At 46.2% G+C, this 18941-nt stretch overlaps 8 protein-coding genes across 8 annotated transcripts; 4 read left to right on the forward strand and 4 right to left on the reverse strand.

Moving 5' to 3' along the window:
• Positions 1-98: 98 nt before the first annotated feature.
• On the reverse strand, positions 99-1769 carry TbgDal_V4860 (hypothetical protein, conserved; the record flags this gene model as incomplete). Its single annotated transcript, XM_011775332.1, has 1 exon — positions 99-1769. One exon carries the CDS (start codon positions 1767-1769, stop codon positions 99-101), a length of 1671 nt encoding a protein of 556 aa, XP_011773634.1.
• A 294-nt stretch (positions 1770-2063) lies between these two features.
• TbgDal_V4870 (hypothetical protein, conserved) lies at positions 2064-2978 on the reverse strand (the record flags this gene model as incomplete). Its single annotated transcript, XM_011775333.1, has 1 exon — positions 2064-2978. One exon carries the CDS (start codon positions 2976-2978, stop codon positions 2064-2066), a length of 915 nt encoding a protein of 304 aa, XP_011773635.1.
• Positions 2979-4249: 1271 nt separating this feature from the next.
• On the reverse strand, positions 4250-6010 carry TbgDal_V4880 (hypothetical protein, conserved; the record flags this gene model as incomplete). The annotated part of the gene is made up of 1 exon (XM_011775334.1): positions 4250-6010. The coding sequence occupies one exon, from the start codon at positions 6008-6010 to the stop codon at positions 4250-4252; it is 1761 nt and encodes a 586-aa protein (XP_011773636.1).
• A 2132-nt stretch (positions 6011-8142) lies between these two features.
• TbgDal_V4890 (hypothetical protein, unlikely) lies at positions 8143-8484 on the reverse strand (the record flags this gene model as incomplete). The annotated part of the gene is made up of 1 exon (XM_011775335.1): positions 8143-8484. The coding sequence occupies one exon, from the start codon at positions 8482-8484 to the stop codon at positions 8143-8145; it is 342 nt and encodes a 113-aa protein (XP_011773637.1).
• Positions 8485-9871: 1387 nt separating this feature from the next.
• Positions 9872-13471, forward strand: TbgDal_V4900 (structural maintenance of chromosome 3, putative; the record flags this gene model as incomplete). The annotated part of the gene is made up of 1 exon (XM_011775336.1): positions 9872-13471. The coding sequence occupies one exon, from the start codon at positions 9872-9874 to the stop codon at positions 13469-13471; it is 3600 nt and encodes a 1199-aa protein (XP_011773638.1).
• A 2097-nt stretch (positions 13472-15568) lies between these two features.
• Positions 15569-16576, forward strand: TbgDal_V4910 (queuine tRNA-ribosyltransferase, putative; the record flags this gene model as incomplete). The annotated part of the gene is made up of 1 exon (XM_011775337.1): positions 15569-16576. The coding sequence occupies one exon, from the start codon at positions 15569-15571 to the stop codon at positions 16574-16576; it is 1008 nt and encodes a 335-aa protein (XP_011773639.1).
• A 169-nt stretch (positions 16577-16745) lies between these two features.
• TbgDal_V4920 (hypothetical protein, conserved) lies at positions 16746-17540 on the forward strand (the record flags this gene model as incomplete). The annotated part of the gene is made up of 1 exon (XM_011775338.1): positions 16746-17540. The coding sequence occupies one exon, from the start codon at positions 16746-16748 to the stop codon at positions 17538-17540; it is 795 nt and encodes a 264-aa protein (XP_011773640.1).
• Positions 17541-18620: 1080 nt separating this feature from the next.
• On the forward strand, positions 18621-18941 carry TbgDal_V4930 (hypothetical protein, unlikely; the record flags this gene model as incomplete). The annotated part of the gene is made up of 1 exon (XM_011775339.1): positions 18621-18941. One exon carries the CDS (start codon positions 18621-18623, stop codon positions 18939-18941), a length of 321 nt encoding a protein of 106 aa, XP_011773641.1.

An 18941-nucleotide genomic window follows, 5' to 3' on the forward strand; every position in this document is an offset into this window, starting at 1 on the left:
AGCGCTTATGGGGGGAACGAAGATAGGCAACTTCTTGCAGATGGGCATACGACTGCACATTTTGCACATGTGCGAAACTGGAAGCCGCTTTATGAGCGCTAAGGTTTCTTAACCGCAAGTTGTACCTGTTGCTGAAGCTTAGCGACGGCTTGCACTAATTGACCATGCCGAGCTATGTTTTCCTCCAAACACTTTCGGTACGAATGAGCGTCATCGCTTGCACAATTGTCCTCTTCAACGGAAATAGGTACGGTAGGCAACTGTCTGCTGGTCATCGGGAGAGCGACCAACTGATCGGGAGCAGGTGAAGAATTGCCCTTACTTCGAATATGACACATTGGCAAGCAGCATGTGCGGCCAACAGGGTTAGCACCTGCTTCAACGGGTACGGCAGGCGGAACCCGTGAGTTGTGGGGTATATGATGTGTGGAAGTCAGCAAAGGCACAGTCCCGATCGGGGTAAATGTTGGAGTGACGACACCAGAAGGGTCAGTGGCCCATAAATCAAGTCGCGAACATGCTGCCTCGCAATTCGTGCGCAGACTGTCGCCACACAATCTCCTTAAGGGGACAGCAGACGGGGAACCTGGTTCGGTTTGGGTTTCGGCCGTCGCCATTCCACAGCTCACTTGTATGCCTACAGAACGTTGGCTACCGTGCATCCTAAGACACAACTCGTGACCACCAACTGTTTCGGTGTGTGCACCTATTTTCCCTTCAAAAGAGTAAGGCGGTTGCTGAATGAAGTGATGCTCCCCTTGATCTATCGAGTCGCCCCCCACATTCAAAAGAGCGGCACTGACACACCCGCGATGCTGCGCAATGGGGTAGCGACGAGGCATCGTGCAGACATCCACTGCAGGAACGGCAATGCTATCGTGTGACTTGGAGGTGTAATTTGTCTCATTTAAACCGTCTACTACTTGTTGTTGCTTCTCGTTCCCTAGCGCACACCCATACTTGGCGGAGACTCGGACGTCCCCTGCTACCGTTCGAAACCAATGCACCGCCGGTTCTTCGACAAAATTTAGGTAACGCTCCTTCCATTTAGCAGCCTCCTCTTTGAGAGATTTCATATTAGTTTCAAGGAGAAGCCTGTGACTGCGTTCATGCTCTAATTTTTGCTGAAGAATACGAATTTCGTGGCGATGATATAAAGCTTCCTGCTCCTCACTTATCCGAAACACAAGCTGTTGCACCTCCCGAAGCTGTGCATCACTTTCAGTCATTGTTTTGTCGTGAAAGTGCTTCAGTCGGGCATATTTCTTCTTCCAGTGGTTAGTCGAAGCGTCGCTACAGGTGGCATTGACCCCCTCCCGTGCAACTGTCAATTTCTCATCGGCGCCGACAGCTGGACGACATGTGGACGGTGGCTTGGTACTGCAGCACTCCGGTGGGCATGACTGGTGCTCACCACAGACGAAAATCGACCCCGACATATCTTTCGTTACATTTGCTCCCTCCGAACACTCATTCTGGTGTCGTGTAGTGTAATTAATACTGACGGTGTCGCCCATCCCATTAGAAGTATACAAATGCTCGTTTTCCACGGCAAGACTGCCAGTGCTTCCTCCATCGTGCTGATTAATCGTGCCGTGTTGGAAAAAGTCGCTTTCGCGATGGTGCGACTCAATCCGATGCCTCAACACCTTTGACTCGTACTGCGCCTCCGCCAGTTGCCGAACTAATTCCGCCACTTTGATGGGTGTGAGTACTACATTGAGACCAGTGCTACTAGAAATTTGAGATCCATCCTTTGTAGAACTCATCCTCTTATTTGAGGAAAGGAATAAAAAGGAACTGATCTCTGAGAGTTGACTGCCACCGCACAACACCACAGAAGTAAGCGCTGAAAACTTTCACTACATGGAACGCGTAACGGAGGACTAAATGCGTGAAGGGAGAGGTAGGGAATGGGAACGATTTGAAGCGTGTCTCGTTGCGTTTACCACCACAACCTTTTTATTAATATACAAGGTAAGGCATAGTGCAAACCCCCAATAAAAATAGTATTGTAAATTCACATGTCACCACGTTCTCCAAAGCTCATTTCTTATCACGCATCATCTATCTATATGATTGGTGTAGTACTCCTGTAGAGCCTTCTTTGTTCGCTTGTTAACAGCGAGTTTCGCTTCTATAGCATCCAATACGCCGGGAGGAAAACCATTGTTGCCTACCTCAAGTACTTCTATAGAGTTGTTGAGTAACAGTGCGTCCACAAGCGGGTAAAAACCGTAAAGCGTACACTGCACTTCTTTTCCATCAACCACAGTATTGTAAAGTCCTCTCCGGTATAACCCTAGGGTATTGAAACGCAAATCAACGTGCTGAAGCATGCAAGCCCGACTTGCCTTCACGAGCCATTCCGCTATGGCGCCCACACACGACTCACAACAGCCACTTACCATGTTGTCAGCGATGTGAACCTCCCGAAGAGCCGGGTGATATCCCATAGCAGCGCACAGAAGTGCAAACCCTGGGGGGCGAGTACCAAAGCGGTTGCTTGATACATCAAGTAACTGAAGAGAACGCAGCGCCGTTACCAGCAACGCAACCGAAGACCCGTCACTGGCACTGATTCCGCGGAGTTCAAGCACGCGTAGACCACCAGTGGAGTGGGAACTTGCACTCAGTGTCTCCGCAAGCACACGCAACCCTGCGTCACCAAGGTAACATTCACTAAGATTAAGAACCTTAAGTGGGAGAGAAGCAAGGGCAGGTGCGAGCGCACGTGTGCCACCTATTCCAAGTGCTGCAGCAGAGACAACGTATGATAACAAGTCCGGTGCATGGGAGTTGCTCTGCATAACCGTGGCGGCTTGCAATACGCGGGAGTTCGCCTCTACTTCAGCAACGTCACAGTATTCCTCATAAAGCCGAAGGAAAAGGTCAAGATATCGCACTGCGCTCGTTCTATCGCCCTCTGAGATGAACGCATTCGCATAGGATTGGTGTCCCTCTGCCACATCAGTCATTAACAAATTGCACGATACTACACACGTATATAAAAGTGTGCGTCTTGTCGGTACCGAAACTGATGGAAATTAGTGAAAACAGTATACAAGCCTGGCCTCGTTCGGGAATGTTTGAGACACTATTTACATCACCATCATCAATATAAAAGGAAATGAAAATGGAGAACTGCTACAGAAGTAGGACATATACATAAGCACAGATACAGTAGTGGCAAAACCAATACCTCTATACATCATAAGAGCAAATCACAATAATATTTTTAATTATGCTCAACACCACAATCACACATAGTTATCTTGCATGTTGGCGTTAAAACGATAGGCGGGTGTAAAAGGTATTTACGAACACCCTATGCCTAGTGTTCTTTAAGGAAAGAAATGGAAAGTTTTATCGACAAAGGGAAAGAAAACATGCGTGTAGAAGTTAACGGGAAACCCCCCAAAAAGTTCTGTACATTTTCAGTCACACGCGTACACGTGCATTTTTATGTAGCATGCGCTGACCCAGGTGTACCAGTGGTGATGCAGACCTCAGGTTCAGCCAACTCAACCAACAGCTGGACAGTGGTTATTTTGACACCAATGTGACGCATCATCAAGTACACAATCATTTTCGACCGCTACTACTGCCTAAATCTTGCGCCCCGTTTCAGCGACGAAATGTTCACAGGAATTGAAATTTACCTCAATTATCAACCGGACGCATTTTAAGTCTGAATTCTATTTGGCCTCCGCAATCACGAGAGCGCTATACACGCACCAAAGACAAGGGTCGCAATTTTCTCCGCTACGTCCACTTACAAATCTCAATACGCATCAGACACGTCGCATCGTTAGACCATCTTCACAGAAATCTTCAACGTAGGCGACAATACGCCTCACATTGGAATTTATGTCCTAAAAAATCCAACGTCTGAAAATTTGTGGTAGGATACATTCATTTTCCTTTTTAATAGGGCAAAGGTAGCCTTTGTTGGTCTGACAACTCACCAAATGCGTATCATGCCGTCGTCGCCTCTGCAACTGGTACAGAGCGCGGGTCACAGCGAATCCAGCGGGATCACTCCACTAATTGATCAATTTTTACCCGACAGTTATGCAACGTGACCTCACAACGTCCCCCTACTGCTCATTTCGTTTCATTCCGTCGCATGAGCATTGAAGCGAAACAATGCAACCAAAGTTTATGAAGAGGTTCACAATGTCGATGGGAGAAAATACATGCACACACTGCTGGCTAGGTTAAGTCAAGCAGTTCAAATGGATTAGCGCTAAACGCAGTCATGTAGGAAATAAACACGCAACTCATCTTCGGTTGCTTCCACCGCCAGAAAGTACAACAGATAGGCCGCATCCACAGAAACTTGTCGGGCCATGTTGCCTACGTGCCCTTCAGAGAGGGGTACCATTTCATTCTTCGGTCCGAAAGGGCATAGTAACGCATCCACTGGACAGTCAAATTCGCCTACGATGCCGTTACAAATAAGCTCTGCCCAACAAATAGCCCTCAACACAGCGGTAGGAACAAGACAAGTGTCTGGGCTAAACTTCCGACATACTCGACTTACATATTTCAGTAACGACAGCATTGAGTTGGACGGGGCCCAAACACCAACAGTGCATCCGGGTTCGGTTAGGCGCCGGTGGTCCCAAACTACGGTTCCTCGAGTAAGGACCCTACATAATTCATCGGCCGCCTTCACTGCCGTATGTACGTTGCCAGATACATCAAAAGCTTTGTGCCCCGCAACCGCCTCCTTATACGAGGTAAACAAGGACTCAAGCCACGACGCGCCTTTCTTTGAAGGTGGATAAGAGCCATCCGCTTTAGCCCAAGGTGAAAAACAATGACCGAGTGCAGTATTCAGACTCGACAGCCATGCGTCGCGTTCAGAGCCCAAATTTCCCACCTCCTCGTGTCGTAGATGCTCCAAAAGAACCTTTCGGAGCAAGCTCATGCGACTTCGTATATCATCATTACTCGAAAATTTTGGTAAAAGTGAAGGAGTCGTGATGAAACCGTACCACAGAACAAGCTCCGCATCTGTGTACGAACCATATTGCAGAAATACCTGATCTCCCTTCGATACAGGAGCTGTCGTCTCAAATATGTACGCGCCCATACATCTGTCAAATCTCATAGTGGCATTATTTGTTAGTGAATGATTGAAATAATCGACCCATGGAATGACAGCCCAAACCTCAGGATCGTAAGAAAACCCACGGCTCATGAGGGTGTTATAAGCCCAAATAAACTGTTGCATTGTAAACGGTGTTGCACACGACATCGTGCAGCCACCAGAAGGTTGCACCAAGGGAAGATGCAGCGAAAGAATTGACATCACGATATTGAACTCTTTTTCTAGCTGCATCCGTTCTTCCAACACCTTTCTTCTGTGCCTCTCAAAACACAGAAAGTTACGAAGACACGCACCACCCCCTTCACAGTCATGTGACCTTGCGACGCCCACACAAGTACTGTCCAGGTGCGTGTGTTCCAACAACTCAAGGAGGTTATCGTACTTGGTTGGTAGGGACAATAGCCACGTTCTCATCCAACGGTGTATGAAAAATGGCCCTAAATCTGCATTTCCGCCTCCAGTGGACACGGTAAACATAACTTCAGAGGCACTACCAGCTTTTTTATGGAAAGCATTGTTACTAAACCGACCACATTGCCCTGCGGCAACGAGCAAAGAGAAGATAATCATGGAGCCTGGTGATAACATTTGGTCTAAATCCCCTAGGATATCCACAGATGTCTCCCTTCTCGACCTCCCATCGAAGGGGGTCCAACCGAGACGCTCTTGCTTCTGCTGAGAAATCCAAAAATTAAGATGATTTCGAGCCTTCTGGGCGGTAATCATAGATGACTCTGGAATCTTTACTATCACTGTGTTCGACGGCAAATTTTCCGTGGCAATAACGCCGTGTCCACCACCCATTTGGTGGATTGGCAGTACGCCGATGGAAGGGTGGAAGAAAGCGCCTTCTTCCTGCAACATAAGTTGGATAAGCGACACGCTCTCCATGTTAACAGGACAAAAAGCTTCTACCGATTTTACTACTGATACCAATTTCAGAACATAAAGCACACAATTGAAACTAATGGGGAAAAAGAGATAGCTTATTACTCGCACATGGCACGAAACTAGAACCAACAGCTGAGGAAGTCTAATGAACCAAACAATAAAATGAAGGTCCGGCAACAAAAAGGAACTTGGAGACCGAATATCGACAACAGATCATGGGGATGGAGAGGTTTAGCATACACATGGAGAAAGCAAATACAGTTATCGGTGAGACGACACACAAAAACAAAGAAGCTAATATTACGTGGACGCAGGGCTGAAACACCATTCAGAGCTGGTCTATACTGTCACCAACCCGCCAAAGCAGCAGCAAAGCAGTAAATATATACCTACGTACGTATATACTTGAAGATACCTATCTCCAGAATGGCAAAGACGATCCTCATACCCACATCGCCCCTCTACCGGACACACACACGCACACCCTGGGGTGGCATAAGCACATCTAAAAAGCATACCCAATATGACATTTGGTGTTACAATTTTTGGCATGTCACGCGAGTGCACACATGTGCGAAGGTGAAAGCTTGCTTTACCCCCAAGTAAACAGAAGATGGTTGCCCACCAAGTAAGCCTGCATACAACCCAGTGAGAGAGCGCAGTGCGCACCTTTGTAACAAAGTTTATTTGCACGATATGCGCAAGTAACAGGAAATTCCTAAAAATATGTGGCGTATTTTTTGTAGTCGTATATGTAGGTTGTATCCCATAAAGCTGTCGTCCACCATGTTAATATACAATAGTCAAAAAACAAGAGGTTTCTGAATAGATGACATGGGATATGGTGTAAGCAAAGTAGTAAAGACGTTGGTACGCACCTAACCTCGCTGATCACGTGGGTAAGGTGAAGCACAAAGGTAAAAAAAATAACTCTGATCTCCACTTTAGCGACCTTCAGTATTCCCGACAGACCACCAATTACAACGCAGTTGCACTAGAATATCCCATATACACACTATTAAATATACCATCAACGTTTATTCATAATTTACAGTGTGCTGTGCCAAAAAAAAAATATTTTTGCTTACACTTTGTCGCAAACACATCTCGGTGGCATCACGTGTGCTAACACGGGGCAAGCAGTACGGTAGTGCAGCAATTTCTTCACCAATCTCTGTACTCGGTAAACTGGTCGAGGTACACCCCAGTCTCTTTTTTTTTACATAATAGGGGGGGGGGGGGTAAAGGCTGCCCCAGTGGCAGTGCCACGCGAAAGAGATTGCCGAAGGATATTACCGATGGAATCTCTCCACCAGCGGGAGAATTACCTTACAGTTTTCAACTAGAAAGGTGACAATAAAAAAAACGCACCTCGTTCACGATCCAATGAGCTTGTAAGTGTCACCGTAGTGTACATGTAGCGCCACCGCAACTACCAGCAGATAGGCATATACGTGCATAAGTTACCCAACAATGCTACGTCTTCTCACAAGGCGCAGACTGACCTCCCCCCGTCTATTTACCCAATGCGCCAGACTTTTGCAACGCACAATCCCTCCTAGCACACCAGACAGCCCTTAATTCAGTATCAGCGAATTTGGACACGATAGTTCACAACCCCTCTGTCCTCTCAACCACACTTGTCCGGCTACCGGCACGTGCGCGTCCCATTTTCGTGTACAGCCCCACTTTCCTTCAGCGTAACTGCACGCGCACGTGCCGCTCCCACAACTAGGCAGATTAAAAGGCGGCTGAAAGACTCCTGGCAGTGAACCCCTACACACGTTGCGCCGCACCTGCTTGTTGGGCTCCCGCTCCTCGGCCCCTGTAGGACGGTGTGGCCACTGAAGCGTCCTCTGACTTCATTTACCCGGCGGAAGCGTCCTATCGATCATATTCTTTTACCTGTTAGCTCTCTTTCTCGGGCGCTTCCTCTTGAAATTTAGCCCTCCCCCTCCCCTTAGGGCTCGAGCGTATAGTTCACCGCCCAGAACGCATTGCCACCACGCCCTCCTAGCCTCTCGGCCAGTTCTTTTTTTTTTTTTGCGTTGCCCTCTCCGACTCCTCGAAAGGCTTAATGTTTTCGCAGTCTCCATTCCCCCCCCCCCGCTTTCAGGCCAGTGCTCCCCTAGCTAATTAAAGACGCTGCTTCTCCATACGTGGTGGTATCTTTCAAAGCGGATCTCCCCCACAACAGCCTGTGCACTTGGTATACAAACCCTTTCATTGCCACAGTTGGCCCCAACATATTTCCCTTTTTGACGAGTGTAACAGCGCCTCGTAGGAAGGGTATTACCCCTCAAGGTTTTGTGACCACCCTCATTCTTCATATATCTTGTTTTCCCCCTGCGCAGCCATCTCCTGTAGGGCGTCTCCTCTCCTCGGTTCCCTCTCGTGAGCTGTGTGTGCGTGCGTGCATGTGTAATAATGCGTTTTTGCAGCTCTTTAGAGGGGCTGAGAGTTTTAACATGCATCCGAAACGGCCCTCGACGCACGCTCTGCGGTAGCACACCCGTTTAGATTTGCTCCTGCAAGGCAATACCCATCGGCGACATTAGAAGTGGAGTCTGTTACCATCCGTGGTGCTGCTGGACTTGAGTTCGACATAATGACGTTTGCGGGTGGCCCTCCATTTCGGACTCCGTGTCATTGCGACACATCCCTCGCACATTTTCGCACCGTCCTTTGGTGGCCTCCACCGTGCCGAAGACCCTCTTGTGACTCCCTCCGTTTTAAATATTCTCGAGCTTTCTAGCGAGCACTGCTGTGTGGTACGATCAGCTCTGCAACCGGGCGGTGTGGGTGTATCCGGTTTTCATCTGCACGAGGAATCTTACACAACTATTTTCATTGTGGCTCCTTTCGATGACGGTATGTTCGATGCCCCCCTTTTTTAAAATGTTGTGTTACGGATTCATGTCGGTGCAAATGTGATGTGGATCCTGCACTTAGGGGCGACGATGGTCGGTGGTGTTTGTGGAGCTCCCGTCTATCTGGGTCCCTTCACGGAATCTGTACCGTGTCGTGTTGAGATGGCCTCGCCACCCCCTTTTAAGATCGGGTAGAGGTAACAAGTGAATTGTCGGGTATTAGGGTTACTCTCTTCTTTTGCGTGGAAGTATATTCCCCAACCGATGCAGAAGTGACGGTTCTGTTTGCGGAACTGGTTGAATCAAAACATATCTTTGCCGGTCTTGATGGGTGCGGCAGCCTCTTGATATTTTATTGTAGCCCGAGTAGAAGTGGAGCCGAGATCCGCGGTAAGTTGTTGGCCGGTCATTGTTGTAGCGTATGGTGCGCCACGTGATCTATCGTTTTTTATTTCCCCCTCATTTTCTTCGTAGCCGTCATTTTCCCCCTTTTAGTATTGTAGAAAAGATGTGTATGGATGGTAAATGACGGATCATTCCCCTCGTTAGAGGAAGCTACTTTACTAATGCTTTTGTTGCCTTAGTCAAACTGCTTGTCTAATGAAACCGTGCTAAACTGTGGTGTGTGTGTGTGGGGGGGGGGGGGGAAGGCCGTGTGCCGCGCCTGCTAGCACACCACAGCAGGTAACCATGCGCGGACGTTGCTTACACCTTGGTAGCTTCACTATCATTTTGCTGCTTAATGGTACCGTTTGTTAATTACCTTCAAGCAATGAGATAACCTTCTTATTACTGTTTTGTTTAATGTTGTCTTTTGTTCCACATCCTAAGCTTCTACATCAGGAGAGTGGTGTATGTTGTTGCGCTGACTTTGTACTTTCCCCCTTAGACTGCACGGTTGCCAACATGAAATAACCTGAACTGATTGTTTAACATTACCGTTTGTTTTGTTTTTTGACTACCCTCTTTCTTAGACCACTTACAGGATACTATGTATATCAAAAATATTCTTATTTCCGGATTCCGCTCGTACCGAGAACAAGCGTTTGAGCAGGAGCTCTCGCCGAAAAACAACGTGATCGTTGGGAAAAACGGAGCAGGCAAGTCGAATTTCTTCGCTGCGATCCAGTTTGTTCTTTGTGAGAAATTTATGAACCTTTCTTCTGTAGAGAGAAAGGATCTGTTCCACGTTGGATCCGGGAGGCCTGCGTTGCCCATCTTTGTGGAAATTATTTTTGATAATTCTGATGGTCGTCTTGTAATACCGGGAAAATCTGCTGTGAATGAAGTGCGTATACGGCGTACACTGGGCCTTAAGCAAGACGAATTTCGTGTAAATGACAAACGGTTCACGGCCACTGATATCCGGCAACTGCTGGAAAGCGCTGGGTTCTCGTCAACCAACCCTTACTATATTGTTGAGCAAGGCCAAATTTCAAGTTTGGCAAACATGAGTGATGAAGAACGGTTCCAACTTATAAAAGATGTGGCAGGTACGAGAGTTTATGAAGTAAGGCGAAAGGAGAGCGAGAAGATTTTGGAAGAAACGGAGGTGCAGCACGAGAAAATCGGGGAGTCTATTGCTCAACTCGAGGAGCGTCTTGAAGAGCTTCGGTCTGAGTCTGATGAACTCATGTCGTTCCAAGAGATTGACAAAAAAAGAAAGTGTGTTCAGTACTGTATCCTTAACTCAGACCTGAACGCTGCAAGAGAAGAACTTCGGAGGCTGGATGATGAGAGGAACTCTTACATGTCCCGCAGCGGAAGGGATCATTACGATATTGATGAAGCGAAAGCCATCATCAGTGAAGCTGAATCGGAGATACGTAATTGCGATCAGCGTATCTTGAGGTTGGAGGGGGAGCTACAGGACCTGGATACGAAAAGGGGCACATTGATGCGTGAAAAAGAGATTGTGCAATTAAATTGTATGTCATCTCTCAACACGATGAAAAGAACAGAGAGTGTGAAAACGAACGTTCTGAAGAGGGTTGGAGAACTGAACAAACAGATAGCAGAGACGAATGCTGGCTTGAAGAAGAAGCTTGCTATCATACAACGGGAGCAGCTTACTGTTGATCAGAAAAGTGAGGAACTGTCCGCCATAGAAGGAAAACTTAAGGCACTTGAAGCGAGACGGGCTCGTCAATTGCTTTTCAAGAACAAGCAAGAGCGGGACAACTGGCTTGCTGAAGAGTCTAATAGAAACAGAAAAACCATAGAGAATTATAAACATGAATTAAAGTTTACGTGTAGTGAGATACAGAAAGTTGAAAAGCAAATTGAGGATGAGGAAACTGAACAGAAAAATTGGGAGGAATCATTAAAGAAATCAGATTCAGTTATAACGGAGCTTAAATCAAAGTACGAAGAGACGATGGCCTTCAGGAATTCACTGAGCGTTAAAAAGGGTGACCTCTGGAGAGAACAGTCTGCCCTTGTACAGACGGTTCGGACACTACGCGAGAATCACAACAAAGCCCGCAGTCAACTCGAAAAAGTAATTCGCTCAGATGTTCGTCAAGGGTTGCAGTCTCTTAAAGAGGTTCTGGACGAGCTGGCCGACCCATCGCTAACAAATGCTGTACATGGCCAATTAATTGAGCTCATCGGCGTCTCGAACGGCTACGAGACAGCTGTTGAAGTGACAGCTGGTAATTCACTCTTTAACGTTGTTGTTGATTCATTCGAAGTTAGTGCGATTTTGCTGGAGAATATGAACAGCAGGAAAAAACCTGGACGTATATCATTTTTCCCAATGGATACGTGTAGGGGCACGGTGACACGGTTCGGTGAAGGTGTCGAGTGTAACAGCTTGGCAGACCATATAATTTGTGATCCGAAGTTTGCTGGCATTGTTGCCGAACTATTTGGAAATACTGCTGTTGTGACCTCCATTGCAGATGGTGAAAATGTTTCAAAAAAGTACGCATGTGACGCGGTAACGTTGGATGGGGATCAAGTCAGTCGGAGAGGTGGTATAACAGGTGGTTATATCGAATCTCGGAGTTTGAAACTCTCTGCTTTCAAGTATGAAAAGGTTGCTGCTGCAGATTTTTTAAGAGGAGATGAGGCCCTGAAGAGGATTACTCAGGAGTTGGACAACGTTAACCAGGCCTTAACAGGTGTTGTGACCACCCTTAGCTCGCTCAAGACGGAGATGTCCTCCATAACGAAATCTAAAGACGGCTCACAAGTTGTCGAACAACATGCACAAAGAAAAGCAGCACTGGATAGGCAGAAGGATAAGTTATACGCATCAAAGAAGCAGTTGGAGGACATGATAAATACTGCCCAAGTAAACATAGCCACCTACCAGCATGAGGGAAAAGAAGCGTTCAAATCGGCATGGAGCGAAGGTGAACAACGAGAGTTGGAGGCGCTGGTGAAAGATGTCGACGACCGCCGCATGGAACTCTCAAAACTTCAGCGGCGGAGTGCACAGTTGGCTGCGGAAGTGAGGGCCTTGGAGGATATGCGGCTTAACTTAAACGTCCAACTCACGGCTACTAAAAAGTTCTTTCACGATTCCGCTCAACTCAGTACAAGTAATACCGCTATTACTAATGAAAAAGAAAATCTTGACGATGATATTTCTTTTAACTCGCAGCAAGCCAACGAAGTCTACAGGTTATTGGATGAGACCAGGAAAGAGAAACTTCGCAGGGAAGAAGAAGTCGAGAAGCTTAGGAGTGGCTACCTTGAGGCTCTGAATTCTATTCAGGAAAGAAGAGATTTCGACGGAAGGACTCTAATGCAGCAGGCACATTGCATTAGACGTCGTGATGGCGCGGCGGAGAAGATAAGGCAACTGGGCGTAATACCCAAGGAAGCTGAGACATATTCTGGGTTGTCCAGAGAAAAACTAATACAAACACTCAAAGAGTGCAATAAAGCTGCTGAGAAATATGCACATATAAACCGAAAGGCAGTTGATCAGTACAATACATTAATGGAAACGAAAAACGGTCTTGTCGCCCAGAAAGAGGATCTTCAGAATGAACTGAAGAGTATTCGTGACTTAATGGACCACCTCGACTGCAAAAAGGATGAAGCAGTTGAGCGGACATACAAGCAAATTCAGTTGCACTTTGAGCAAGTTTTCAAAGAGTTAGTTACGACCGATGACTGTTACGGTAAACTTCAACTCATCATGTCAAACACCAGAAAAGAGGCAGGTGAGGATCCGTATGTTGCTGTTCAGATAAAAGTTTCTTTCGGACTAGGAGCTGCCGTCACTGACCTGAAACAACTGAGTGGTGGACAAAAATCACTTGTGGCGCTGGCGTTGATTTTTGCTATTCAGCGCTGTGATCCTGCACCATTTTATCTTTTCGATGAAATCGATGCTGCCCTCGATACTGAGTATCGGGCGTCTGTAGCGAAGCTTCTTTCTAAAGAATCAGGGTCGTGCCAATTTATTACAGCAACATTCAAAAACGAAATGCTTGACGTGGCCGATCACGTGCTCGGTGTTTTCTTTCACAACAAAATAAGTCGTATTCAAGCAATTACGGTTGAAGAAGGTAACAAGCTTTTGAAACAAGCAGTTGTTGAGGAAAGAAAAAGAGTCCGTGAGCATGTTGAATGATGTCGATAATTTTTTTTATTATTTAGGTGCTAGGGCATGTGGGGAGGAAAGGTTACTTATTATTTTCATTTTCTATCTACGCCATTTGGATGACAGAGGGTTCGCTGTTCCGTTACACTGAGCAAAAATGTAACGCAACGTTTTACATACGAGTATGGCTTGATGTATAGAACATTTTTTTCTTAACGGCATTTCTTTACATATGGTAACAGTAGTTTTACTTGGGTAACATATTTCCACTTCCTCTACCTGACCAATTTACTTAGCATCCTATATACTAGAAAGGCATATAATATGTAGTGTCGGTTCTTGTGCATTGGAAAAAGAGGGCGGCTACACGGTCTTTGCTTTGTGCAAAACTTGTTGTTACCCTACGGGAGTTTTTCCTTTGAATACCGTTTGTATACCCTCAATTTGAAGTTTTTCAGCGTCTTTATGCCTGTACGAGCGGGGTAACTTCGTGAAGCTGCGACCCCTTGAATACGTCTCTGACTCGCTGAAACACACTAGCGTGTGGCAAAGGGCATATTCTTTGTTTCGGGAGATTTCTGGCTTGTTACTCTGTGGTCGACTTATGTGTGTTGCTCACGTGGCTGACAAGACAGAATCGATAGACGACAAGTAAGCGCCACCACTACAGAAGACTGTCACAGAATTTGGTGCAGGAAATGACTGTTACAGTTGTTTGAATTCCCCTCATGCTTTGCAGCAGCGCCTAATCTACCGCTGATTTAACGTGCAGTGCTACACCACGCCTCCCACAATGTACGACCTACAAAGTGAACGGGTACAACTCCCTGCCAGGAACGGGCGGCGTTAAGGCGGCAATATAGAAAAGACCACTGTTATCACGTAGGCAAATATTTTTTTTTTTGCGTTCATCGACATGTAGTCGTACATAAAACGAAATGACTTATTGTGACATTAACCACTCCACTTACATGTTAATACAATATTCGTTTTTAATATTTTCTCTGCACGTCAGCCCGACCTGTGAGCTGACGCCAGCGGATAATCGTGTTCAAATTTAGCGTCACCGTATTATATATTAATATGTATATATTTGTGCAGAGCATAAAGCGACCCTGCACGTATATCGGCTTTCTAATGTTAAAATAAGTATTCGAGAAGGCGGGACAGTTACTACACTACGCTCATGTGACTGCAAGGTCGCTTCACCGCCATTGTAAAAATGACCGTATACTGGAGAGTAAAAATCCAGATGAAATGTTGTCGCTCCGAGTGCGGGTCAAACAATTTCTTCAGGTTTTGTATAAGTGGCGACATTCGAGTAGAAGTTGATGAGCATACTTAAACCCAAGATTCATAATTGGCATTTCACTTGCAGACAGTGAAGTAGTTATTTTTTTCGGCAACAACTGATTGTCCTCGGCGTTTCATTGTCATCTCAGCTATTATTTTCAACCATCTTTTTAGCCAGCGGTTTGAATACATTTTCGGCAGTGCTCGTTCGTATCGCTGTACACTCCTCCTCTCTCTTTCCCTCTAGATATGTGTCCAAACTGTTAGGAGGGAGCAGTCTATCAAGAGATGGAGGAGTGAAGGAGGTTTTGATGTGGTGCAAAAGGTGGAGAGAAATGAGAAACTATTCCAACTATCCTCTTTCCTTTTTTTCTTTTCTTTCTTTCTTTTTTTTTTGCCTTCTCTGAGTGGAGGTATGAATCGTTTACTTTGGTTGCTTTGAACTTTTCTCCATATGAAGGAGTATGTTACTCAAAGTGTTGCATCTCTACACTTTCACAAATTGTATACATATCCTCTCTCTTTTCTTGAAAACTTCTGTCCATGAATTAACTGTGATTCCTCTTATAGCGTTTTTACGCGTAAAGGAACCATTGTTCCCTTCAGGTGCACCACAGATAATAGCACAGCGGCGCCAACAACCAGCTGCACGTGAAGTATCGTTTAGTTGCATATTTTATTGGTTAGGTTTGTTGCATATTTCACGTGTTACTCATTTTTAAAATGTTTTGTATGTTTCTTTAGTGTTGGGAACGAACGTGCCAACTTTTTTTTTTACCTGACAACTTTTTTATTTAATTCTGCTTTTTCTTAGAGGTGGCAGCAAATAGTGGAATGCACGGAGTGTATCCTATTTTAGTTGTTCCATGCAGACGTGGTGGTATACCGTACCTAACACCCGAACAGGCGCGTGATATTCTTGGAGAAGAAGAGAGGATTTTAAGCCTGTCTATATTTGATGCATACGAATATAAGGATGCGTGCAAAAAAGCGGGAAAAAGTTTTGCTGAATTTTGCGGACTTGGAGAGTTCAGAGTAATATTGACGGTACGGAGCCCGTATGTAGGAGCTCATGCCAGTGTTTCTGCATCTGAGACGGCGGTGTTTGGGGTCCACGAGAAAGGCAGGATATCTTTTAGCAATGAAAGCTGGGCGGAAATCGTAAAGTCCGTCATGCCCAACATGGCCATTACTCTTTACGACAGTGTTCCCTTGCATGAACAACATTCAAAACGGAGGAAGACAGCATCAACAAGATCGCTGAAGTGGGCTAAATCCGCCGAGTGTGCCCCGGACATTGGTTGTGAGTTGATAAAGGCCTCGTCTGTTGCTGATAGGGAAAATGTGTTTGTATACGCAGACGAACTAGGACAAAATGAGACGATTGTACAATATGCATCGCGGTTGTGCGAAATAACGAAGAATCACTACGTCATGAGTCCTACGCCTTCCCTCGGTGCTGTTCTGATGGCGCTGAAGGTTGGTGCTAGTTTCATTGAGTGTGCCTTACCGTGGACGTTGGCGGAAAGAGGTATAGCGCTCGTGTTTGACATGAATCCTGTCCACGGTTGCTCACCACAACGGTATGAGTCGCAGATAGATCTGAATGATCATTGTTTTGCAGTAGATATCAACCCTTTGTCGCAAGCCTGTGTGTGTTCCACCTGTAGGAGACATACTCGGGCATATGTGCACCATCTCCTAACAGTCCAGGAGATGAACAGTTGTATCTTGCTTGTTGTTCATAATTTAGCCTTCGTGGTGCAGCTAATAGGGCTTTACAGAAGGTCAACTGCGGAGGCTCGAGAAAGTCTGCTAACTTGGGTGCTGGCACAGTTGTGAGAACATTCAACTTAATGAACGAATAATAATAATGATGATCGCATAATTTTTTTTCTTTCACGTTCTCCTTTCTATGGAAACACTTGCTCTGTCTTGACGCCTGTAAGAAAGCTCCTCTGCGTTGGTATGTCGGTCTCCTCCATTTTTCTATCTGTTGTATCCTTGTTAGATGGCCGCTGTCCCTTCAGCACATGTGGTAGTAAAGCGAGGGAGAGAAGAGGGTACAGAACAGTGTGGGCAATACAGCGCGTACTTTCGCTGTGGTGAATGGAGCTCGCTTGTTACGCTATACAGGCCAATAACGACGGAGATGATCGAGGAAAAGCTGTTCCGTGGCGTCAATTTCTTTTTTTCGCCGCACATATCCGATGTGGTGGGAAGCAGGTTGGTCCTCACTATCTGTGAGTCAGGAACTCCATGTGATAAACTGTTCAAGGATCGACCTTGGAAACCATGCAGTGTTCATGGTCCCTTTCGTTGTTCGTGTCACGCTCTAGAACATGTGGCACGTCAGGTAATTCAGTTGCAACGCGAGTTGTTGTGGTTTCAAGGGAAGTTGGAGGTATTCGACACAGAGGAAGCACAGCATCCCGATACTCCTTTCTTCCAGGTGGACGTAGCGGGAGGAAGTGTGTCTCTTGTTCTCTGTGGACTTCCATTCCCTGAGCGCCGCTTTGGCCCCTTTCCGCTCTTTTCCGTCGACAGCCGTTATTCCATAGGCAAGGCTATCGCAGCCGCGTCAATCAACGCGGAAACAACGGAGCACGCTGTTCATAAGTGTGTCCTCTGTTCTATTAGTGCGGAGAGCAGGTGTTGTATTTGTAGGTGTATAGTTTGTGCTGAATGTGGAAGTGTTTGTGACTGCTGCATGAGAGAGGCGTGCCGAGCCTGCGTTGTCACGGATATTGGCCCACAACAGTGTGAGTGTGCGCTCTGCATCGCGTGCCATAATTGGGCCGGATAATGAGCTTTAGAAGGCAACCCCACTACGTTCTCGTCGACTAAATAAGTGCTATAGAGCAAATTCGTTTCCGAAGCGTACTGCACTGCTCGCGGTTGAGTTTCTTTTCTGCCCAGAATGAATGTGATCACGGATAGATGATCCTTTCCGCTTTATTTTCTAGCGGTGATCCCGCCACAGTTAAAAAAAAAAATGCTTTTGTATAGGAGTTGATTGACGGGCAGCTAACAGTACCTGATCGGCGCAAATGTGAATCTTCTGTATTTGTACCAGCACAGCGGAATGCAAATATACTCGCATGATGTGCTGAGTGTATGCGGAGTGCACTGCATCCATGTTTGACGTTCGTAAAAGTATTGTCACCACTGAAGTTTTCCTGCGTTCGATCCTCTGGCTACCTCTCTTTTCCTTTGCAGCATTATTACTTTCGTGCGCTTGCGAACGTTACACCCGTTACTGGACCGTCTTTTCCCTCTCTGGCTTTAGAGAGTGAACGGTCGAAGGTGATGCCATCCAAGTCAACGTGAAGTTGCGAGTATCGTGTGTGGAACCGACGTGCTTTATTTGTGAGAGGATACATCACTTTTGCGCCGCTAGCTTCACCCTGTTGTGGGCATCGGCAGCGTAGCCACTCTCGTCGTGTGGCTTCGGGAATATTAGTTGCGTCGTCGTGCTGTTTATATGTCTTGGATGTGAACATGTGCCACCAATATTGATAATCGATGTCTTTCTAGCCGTGAGGAGCGTTTCATTGAGGGAGTCGGTTCCCACAGCATAAAAGACCATTAAGCATTATACAGGACGATGGAAGCTGTTCCCTAGCAGTAACAATATCAGTTTACTGTGTTTCCGCACATATATAGCTTGTTTTTGCAGTGTCAAAGTGCATGGAGTTGTTTAAGCTCTCTTATTACGTTCTACACCTCTTAAACTTTCTTCGTGCTGCACTCATATATATATATATGCGTCTGTGTGTCTGTGTAACAGTTGAGCTGAAGTGGTGGCTTGACTTTTTTTTTTTTTTGCTAACACATTGTTACCACTTTGACGCTTTGTCGTGATTTTTTTTTTTACCTAGAAGGGATGCGAGTAAATTCTCTGTCATTCCCTTTACTTAACGGGTTGTTTGCATTGCGCATTGGTGAAAGATCGACGGGGGGAAGCACGCTGCATATTACTGCGCTCTGTTTGCGGTCGCTTCTTTGGTGCCTACCTGCAAAAACATGTTGTAGTTGGCGCAACTTTTACGTACAAGAGGGGGAGGAGAAAGGGGCTGATATGTTGTCTACGGCCAACTGGAACTTTTGGCATATTTTCTTTTTACCACTACACAACCGAGAACAAGCGTCGACGCAATGCGTTGCTTCCCTTGACAAATGGGTGGGTTTTCTAGCTTTTCATTAA

Source organism: Trypanosoma brucei, chromosome 5 (genome assembly GCF_000210295.1).
Source record: "Trypanosoma brucei gambiense DAL972 chromosome 5, complete sequence".
Lineage (NCBI taxonomy): Eukaryota > Euglenozoa > Kinetoplastea > Trypanosomatida > Trypanosomatidae > Trypanosoma > Trypanosoma brucei.